This window comes from Tetrao urogallus, assembly GCF_951394365.1.
Source record: "Tetrao urogallus genome assembly, chromosome: 2".
Lineage (NCBI taxonomy): Eukaryota > Metazoa > Chordata > Aves > Galliformes > Phasianidae > Tetrao > Tetrao urogallus.
Genome location: NC_136814.1, coordinates 33,314,031 through 33,323,333, shown reverse-complemented (window position 1 = coordinate 33,323,333; position 9,303 = coordinate 33,314,031). Strand labels below are relative to the sequence as shown.

Here is a 9,303-nt window from a genome sequence, read left to right as displayed (position 1 = left end):
TCTGTTATTTTTTTCAAGTGCTGTAAATACACAGTAGCATAATACTAAGTTCAGTTTAAGTGGCACATCCAAAAGCAGCAGGTCACCAATATGCTCCCGGAGAAGATGCAAAGTTTGTCCATTCTAGATAGGATTGTGACCAAGTTAACTGTAAATCTCATCGTTTCATCACATATAGAAGGGCTCTTCTCACTTGTTAAGTTTATTTTCCTGTTTGGACAGGAAGCCATCTAGCTAATAATACCTCGATTTTATTCAAATCATTTCTTATCACAGTAATCTTCCAGAAGCAATGATGATCTTCCAAAAGACAGCAGCTTGAGATTCACAAGTTTATGTTCCTTATACTTTCCAAGACCTCATCATGGAACCAGCTTTCAGTGAACACACTAGAGTTTTGCAAAGCACAAAACAGACGCTTGTAGTCTTCTGGGTATACATTCCCAGTTTCAATGTATTTGGGAATTTCTAGAGCTTTCAATAATTTGTCAGCATTGTCCAAGCTCCATGAACTGAAACAAACAAAGCAGAAGACGATCACAAAGAAGCACTTATTCCTGTGAAAAATTAAAGAGCAAGAAGCAGTATCTGAAGATCAATTTCATCCTTCCACAGCTTCGAGAAGTTAACAATTTCTTCCCATAAAACATGTTATTACACAAGATTCTTTCAATCCATACTGCAAACAGAAAGAAACTCCTACTAAGACGGCATGCAAATAACAAATAAAGCACCCAGCAGACAGAGAATAACAAACAACATAATCCACCTCTATCTCAAGCTGCCTAAATCAGCAACAGGCATTACAGGAAAAAAGGGGTTACTCTTCCATGTCCAGGAAATGAAAGCCGAGGTCATTTTCAAGGAAGTGCTTTGGAATAGCATGATTTAGTGTGGCTTACACCTCCCAGGTATTTTTCTTTTACATATAAACAAATCTATAAACTGTTTCCACATCATTTAAATGAAAACCAGACCTTTACAAAAACATGCATACACATTAATTATTTCCCTGACAATAAAAGGTATCTAAATATACAGAAGGTGCACATTAAAAGCCTTCAAGGTTAGCTTCATTTCCTGGCTGAAAGACAGAGGAGAGAGCAGGTGCATCATTGAGCTTTAAGAAGGAAATCCATTAAGGCTTTTTGCACTTGTCTTTGCTAAATGAGTTACTGGAATTTATTAACTTTTTTTGTTTATCCCCACAACACCTATCTAGAAACTTACATCCATAAAACCCTACCAACAAGTGAGACATGTTATTTTCAAAAACAAATGAACTCAATACTTTAGAGAGTGCAAACATGTCTCACTTATGGGAACAGAAATCTAGTGAACATGAAGCAAAGCTCCAATGTTGTATCAAAGAGAATAATTAGAGAGCTGCGTAATTGGTAAATAACTCTAAAAACTGATTTTTTAATTCAATGACAGAAAGCCATTTGAGGACATCCCTACTCAACCTTCGATAACCTTCAGCTGATTTCATTATAAGAAATATCAAAGCAATGCTAATCTAAACGTATTCTTCAGCTTTTTAATTTTTATACTTGCAAAAATCTTGGTATTTTTTAATGTTTAAACAGAATGAAAGTTTCCTGCACATCTATGAGCTCAATGACATTTGAAGACCAGATGCTTAATGCAAATCTGTACTCTATATAACTTGTCTACCTTCCTGCCAAGCCTCAAAATTGTGAGCAAAGACCAGGAAAAGACCCAAAATAGTGCATTTGGGCCTGGAAAGACAAAATTTTCTATTATGTGCATAGATAATTAATAAGGGGGTTCTATTTCAGCCACAAACAAAAAACAACAGAACGCATATAGAAACTGTATTTTTTTTACATACTTACTTTAATCTATCAATAAGTTTAGACCTGGGTTTAGTAAGACACTGCTTCACCATGAAAATAAAAGTAGCTGAATTAGCAGGCTTCAAGCCCCCTGTAAATAGGTTTCGCTGGGGAGTCAGTCGTACCAAACATAAATGGTCATTTGGCAGCCTCTGCAAGAAAAATGAAACAAGTCACTGAAAATAACTCACTTTCAAGGCGTCTGTCTTTATCTTAGATAAAGTGCTTCATCTCTACCAGCAGTAACATTTCTGAAAGGCTTTTACAAGTCATAACAAGGTAATTCCATTGGGTGCCAAGGCCTTAAAATTTCATTCTGTAACTAAAACGGCTTCACAAGAAAAGAAATGAGAAATCAAACAGATACGCTACGACTACTTAAGAAATAAAGATTTAATTTTCTTAGTGGAAACAGACAACACTTCTGATGCACCTACATGCCACCTGTGACTTTTAACTAGAACACTTGTTAAAAAAATACAGTTTGCAATCAAAAGAGATCTGCGTGATCTGTCATGAAGTTATTTTTAACTTATATCAAAGTGGTTTAGCTGGGTCTCTACAAGAAGAAAAAGCAATACAATGCTCTCACCGTGCTCTTTGGAATTGCCAGTCGCCCATTTTTCAGATTAGTTAGAAATGATGACCAAGGTTCCTTAGAGAGGGAGCAAATACATTACAGAATTAAAGTGCTTTGTGACAATTTAGAAAAACATTTATCATCAATACTATCAAATTAGAAATTTACTCCATTTTAAACTTTATTCAACAACTTCACTCCAGAATCAGCTTTAAGCACCTAAGACAGTGTAAGAGCAGTGCGTGCCTATACGATAGGTCCTTAAGCTCCCCAACACATTTGATAAGGCACGGTACTTCTCAACACACAGGAGAGGCAGGCCTTCATTTCATGAGAAGCACAGAAAATATTATTTCTACTGAAAACTGCATGAAGTAAAAAACAGAGGACATGAAAAGCAGACTGTGAGACTGGAAAAGCAGCCTGAGTCTCACACAACACCCAGCAAAGCTCTTCTATATCCCAGTCTTCAATAGTCTTCTCAGACTAATCTAAAAGCCAAATTAGCTTTCAGTTAGTTTACAATAGCAAGAATGGTATAAATTCCTTTCTGTATACATAATTGCAGCATTAAAACATGTTCAGTCAGTACAAAAAGTTTACCATGTGCAGTAGCTGAATGTCACATCCCGCTTGCCAAAGCACAGAAAGTGCTTGGTAAATTCTCAATTCCCCAGGCTTTGCTGTTAATACCTAACAAAACAACAAAGCAAGAGCATTTTAATTTCAAAAAAGAGGTTTGCTTTTTCATCTAAGAAAAATCCTTATAATTTTAATAAGTGGCAACAACTTCAGAGTTAAATCTAAAATTTCAAAGTGAAGTCACATCAGGCCTCAAATCTGTGCTATTTTAGTATGTCTTACTAGAAAGCACAATTAGAAAACATTCTGGCAGTCTAAGTATTTCTTTGCAGTAATTATTTGGATAACTGAACAGTGTAGGAATTTCCAGCTTGTACTCTACAAGCACAGACAAGTTTCAAACAAAGGAGAAACAGGGATCACATTTTGTTTTAAAACTGCAGCAGAGCTGAAGTTTACAGCCTGAGTTCTTTCACACTGGTAGGAGAATTTTCCCAATAGGATACACAGTAAGCCAAGCCGACCATTAAGCAGCTGGCAGTCATCCTCCCCATACTACAGCAGCACAGATTTGACAACTCTTAGTGTTAAAAAAACAAAACAAAAAACAAAAAAAAACCAAAACAAAACAAAAAAAAAAAAACAACCACAAAATCAAAATAAAACTCTCATGGTTATGTTCAAATAGGCCAAAGAAAGAAGTCATAACAAAGAGATTTAACTTCTCATAAAATATTTAGAGAGCTCTGACACCTACTCAACCAAAAAAAAAAAAAAAGAACCAGAGGAGGCCACTAAAAGAAGGTTCTCACTGCTCTGACTTCAGTTCTCAAAACTCCTTTAAGAAAACTCAAAATTCTTTGCTCAGAAGTCTGGCCATTAGAAAGATAACAGGTTGGTGTTTCAGCAGTATCCAATCTGTCGTTTTGCAGATAAATATACTCAAGACCTTAATTTTTTTTCCAGTAGGGTGTTACACAGAGTACAGCCTGTGCAGGCACACCTCAAAGTCTTTCCTTACCTCAAGTAATCAAAGTTTAGTGCTTTATGAAGCTGTTTCATAAAAAGAAAAAAGTAGCCTTGAACTAGAAAGTACAGTTCTGAAAGACTGGGACAGCACAAATTATGAACATGTAACCCAGAAAGCTACTCTCTATTCTAGAGTACACAACTTTAATATAAAGCTGTGCAAATCATTCACATTTTGCCTCAATTTTTCCTCAGAACTGCATGCAAAGCTGGCTCAAGAGGACATGAAATTCGGCTTGCTATTTAGCAATTCTGTAGCCTCTTCAAGAGGTCTTTTGAATTCCCTCTTCTTTGTTAGCTGCTACTTGCAAAAAATTTTGTTGCAAAAGCACCACAGACTGTCAGCACCTCAGAAGTTATAACAAAAAGCAACTTTGTTGCTGCTGCATATCCTTCACAAGGACCAATCTTCACATTTGAAGGATTTATGGTTTTTTTTGCGTGTGTGTTATAAATTCATAAAGATAACAAGCAGGAAACAGACAAGATTTTAAAAACTCTGGCAGAAAAAAGAATTCCCTAGCAGAAAAGTTGACTACGCAATGTTCTGGTGTCCTCTGAAGCATCACTTATTCTCTACTACCTTTAAAATCTCTTGCACATACCTTGTATTCTTTTTCACTTATAAAGATGTTGAGTTCTACTCTTCCATATCTGTATATGGAACTGCATTCATACAGGATAAAAAGTAGCCTCCAAAGTGTGTTCCTCTCCTTTCTTTGTGGAAAGATTCCAAAAATTTTCACAGGTACATCTGTTTCAATAGTGTGTAAAAGTGTCTTTAAAATTTTACAATAGGTACCAGACAATCTCATTTATACTAATGTGTAAGTTACGACACAACTAGGGAAAGATCTGTCTGCTCATTTCATTCAAGAACGAATAAAATTCAAGCTTTTTTTAAAGCTAAGCCCTGTGGGCATTAGACTAAATCTTTATTATGACAAATAAGTGAGACTTCATTTTGCCATTTCTTGAAACTACGAAAAACCTGACTAAATAAAACTGAAAATTAGGAAATAAGCAAACAACATCCACAAATCCAACAAGTACGTAAAACTGGACAGGTACCTCAAGCAAGTCCCAAAGATCTTGCCAAAATTCCTATGCACCCTTCAGACGTATTTGTAACGTGTGATCGTATACACCTACCTGCTCCCCAAGGAACTGCTGTTATACCCATGGCTTCAAAAAGTTTGTCAGAACACACGGCAGGAGGTTTCACTGCTCCAGTAACCAAAGGATCCAGTCTGAAGAAATCACCGTAAATTACCTTTAATTGTCCATCCAGGCTATTCTCTAAGGACTAAACCACATTAAGTTTCAGTTGAAGAAATCTGAATGCAGTAAGCTGCCTTACCAAACACTCAGCCCACACAAAAAATTACTCAAGCGCTACCGAAAATAAATATCCAGTGAGAAAGAGTCAGGTCTCAGAGCTGCTTCTTATAACTGACTGACAGAATAGCTTCCTTTATTACGCAAGGCATTTTTGTGCTGCTCAACTGGAGCTTTAAAACCTTCCCCAGGCGAGTCATAAGTATTAATCTGCACGAACCACTACATTTAAGTGATTTACAACCGCAATCTTCATATACGCAGAGAATCATGCATAAAATATGACTTTAGAGCACATTTTAAAACAGGTGAGAGTTTCAAATTCCTCATCTCTATTGTAACATAGTCCATGCAGTGCAAATTCTAAGGCTCTGTGTCTGAGAACATTTGAAACCATGCAATGCCAAAGTGAAGAGAAGAGGCAATGCTTGTCAAAATTCCAGTATTGCCAGCCAACAGCAGGACAACGGATTAAATAATACTGTGAGATTATAACCAACACTATCTTCATAAATTTTTGAAAGCTACATTGCAGACATTCTGCCTAAGCACACACTGCTACAATGATTTTGATGAGCGTTAGTCCCTACTTTATGTATGGAACTACTCACAAGGAGACAATAAACTCGAATGCATACAAGATGTCGGATGAACAGGTTACAAAATAGACTGTTACTAAACATGCAATGTAAAACCAAGCAATACTTAATAATACTCAGCATCATCTCAGATGTTTCAGGTAATGATTACTAGCTAGTTCCTTTTTGATCCAACAGTTACTACGCATTTCTTAGTTCCCTTCTTACTTCTCTCTTGGATCTCAGATATGGGATATCGTACCAGATACATACCTGTAGTTTTGAAAGGAAAGCTGGGTGACTTTCTAGAGCTACCACTCTGACACCTGCATTGAGCAGGGTTCGGGTCAAGACTCCAGGACCTGAAAGGAAAAAAAAAAAAGAAAAAAAAACCACCTCACATTATTTTTTGAAGTGATTTTCTTGTGTTTTTCTCAACATAGCCCCTGGATTGTGTCACCTTCAATATATATACCTCACGTTACCTAAGCATGCTTCAAAACAGTTAGAAAATACATTTACACACAGCTTTCCTCTGATTATTCACTGCGTTACACTGAGGGAACATCAGGCCTATCTCGAGTTTTTCTGCTGCTTTTTCTTTTGCCAACTGAGAGACATTTTGAAACCTCACCCACATTATCCATGCAGGCAAAAGAGAATCATAGAATCCTCAGGGTTGGAAGGGACCTCTGAAGGCCATCTAGTCCAACTCCCCTGCAACAAACAGGGACACCACAACACTCCGTGGAGCTGGTCGTATCGCTCCTGTAAGGGGAGGAAAGGGCTGACCAGATTTGCAAGCGTAAAAGCATTCGGTAACTGCAGAGGATGAGCTCTGTGAACGGCCCGCAGTCTGTGGCCATGCAGAGGCAGCGTCAACCTACAAGACCCGCCGCCACCACCCAGAGAAGGACTTCAATCCCTACTTCATAGCGAAGTGTTTAACGGCAGTGACTCGAGCCCCAAGCAAACACTCACGCTCCCGCCGAAGCTCCGTACAACCCAAACGCCACATTCACACCCCACGAGCAGCCCGGCCTCCCCCGCTGCCCGCCAGAGGAGCACACACGGGAACCGGGCAGGGAGCGGCGCGGCCCCGCAACCGTTTCGCGGCCCGCACCGACTCCGCAAGGTCACCGGGACGCGCCGAGCCCCAGCAGCGGCTCGGGCGGGAGAGGCGGTTGGCTTACCGGGCGCGCACTCCAACACGACGGGCTGCGGGCCGGAGCCGGCCTGCAGGCAGCGCTGCACGGTGCGCGCCAGCTGCGGACGGGCGATGAAGCGGCCGCAGGGGCCGCCGGCCCGCAGGACCTGCTGCTCCGCCTCGGCCGCCTGCGGCACCCTCAGACCCGGGTTCGGCCACCGCCCCGCGGCCCGCCGCGCCGTCGCCCAGCTCGGCCCCGGCCCGGCCGGCAGCAGCAGCGGCCGCGGCCCCGCCACGAGGAGGCGGCCGCAGCCCGCGGCGCCCGGCAGAACCCGGCACGCCCGCATGGCGTCCAGCCGCCGCCCGCGCTCCGAGCCCCGGCCGCGATCTCCGCGGCAACGGGGAGCGTCACTTCCGCCTCGGGCCGGCCTCTCTAGCGCCCTTCCGCTCTATCGTCGGCGAGAGGTCCTCCTGGCCGCCGTCTTCTCTACGGAGGCAGCCCCGCGCGGCCAGCTGCTGCGGAGCGAAACGGGGAGAGAAAGAGGATCCCCGCTCTCCCGACACACGTACACACACCGCGCTATGCCGAGCGCCCGCTCCTCGCTGCCCTCAGCGGGCGCCTGAGCCGCAGCCGAGACGAGGTGAGCTGGGGGGCTCGTCCTCGGGAGGAGGAGCAAACAGACAGACAGACAGACAGACAGGGAGCAGCGAAGGGCGAGCGTCACCGAGCGCGGGGGGAAGCCGCCGTCTCGCCCCGCGCGGCGCTAGGCGGGCGGAGGCGGCGCGGGAGCCACCGCGGAGCCCCGCACTGCCACCCGGCGCCGGGAGGGAAAGCGGAGAGGCCGCCGCTGGGCGTGCGGGGGTGCCCGGGGCCGAGTGGAGCCCCGCGCCTCTCCCGGAGCGGTGCCGGGCAGGGCGGCCCCGCCGGCTACAGGATCGCTATGGCCCGTTCCCGGTCGGCGGCTGTGGTCGGGGGCTGCTGCAGCGCGCCGCGCCGGTTGCGCGGAGCGCTGAGTCTGTGTTTGTGTGTGTCTGTATCTGTGTGTGTGTGTGTCCCGGGAGCTGCGTCTTTCGCTTGAGCTTGTCTCGGCTTTCCGACGAGGCTGATCCCCGCGGCCGCAGCTGAGCGATCAGCCCGGATCCCGCAGCGGGTGCACCGCGGCGCTGCTGAGGACGGGCCCGGAGCGGCCTTCCCGCTCGCTGTCCGCGCTCTGAGCAGCACCGGAGGTGGTAATCCCGGTTTCCCAAATGCTTTCCTAACAATGTGTGCGTGTTGAGTGGAACTCATCGCATCCTGCCTTCACCTGTGGGCAGATGGGTGACCGTGCGAGACACGGAGCTCTGGAGACAGAACCAATGCATGTGGGTCGTGCAGGAGGTGACAGGGATCTGCGACCACGGAACAGAGCGGTCTTCAGATCAGTGGTTCACAAATAGACATGCTGTGGGTTGTGTGCAAGTTCTCTGTCTTCACAGAATCACAGACTGGCCTGGGTTTGAAGGGACCACAAGGATCATGAATCTTCAACCCTCCTGCCACAGGCAGGGCCACCAACCTCCACATTTAATACTAGACCAGGCTGCCCAGGGATTGTTTTCACAGATCTCATTTCCCTATTCATAAAATAAGAAATGAACACTCATCCACTTACTGAACAAAGTGTCATTCTGTTTGATATATCTCCACCCCACGGAGCTTGGGACACAGAAATGTGGTTTTCCTATCTTCTGTCTGCCAGATGTGTGCCCAGGAGCTGGGCTGAGATGGGTGAAGCCTGCAGACCCTTTGCTGACTGCAGCGCTTCTTCCCGTCTGCAGTTTATTTTTAAATATTCTGCTGTTTGTACTGAGCACTATTTAATAGTTTTCCTTGAGGGAAATGGACGGGATGATGGGACAGATGTCGATCCATTTTTAAACTGGACTTTGTGTTTTAAATAGCTTTTTTTCCTCTCTTACTAATTAGTGTGTTAATTCTGTAATTTGTAGGTCTTTCAGAACATCAAAGGGAACTTGGTTTTCCTATACATGGTGGTGGTTAGTAATGGCCTAATTCAGCATTTCTTGTTGAAGTTTCGTGGTAAGCTATGGCTTACGGTAGTTATTATACCATCATTTTCTATGCCATAGCTTCAGAGACTAAATAAAGAATTTTGGAAATATCTGTTGCCAATCAGCTGTCCCTTTGTA

At 43.8% G+C, this 9,303-nt stretch overlaps 1 protein-coding gene across 1 annotated transcript; it reads right to left on the bottom strand.

Moving 5' to 3' along the window:
• Positions 1–325: 325 nt before the first annotated feature.
• On the bottom strand, positions 326–7,460 carry TFB2M (transcription factor B2, mitochondrial; the record flags this gene model as incomplete). Its single annotated transcript, XM_079549958.1, has 8 exons — positions 326–512; positions 1,860–2,011; positions 2,452–2,514; positions 3,043–3,132; positions 4,656–4,804; positions 5,203–5,356; positions 6,240–6,328; positions 7,160–7,460. 8 exons carry the CDS (start codon positions 7,458–7,460, stop codon positions 326–328), a joined length of 1,185 nt encoding a protein of 394 aa, XP_079406084.1.
• Between the last annotated feature and the right edge of the window lie 1,843 nt (positions 7,461–9,303).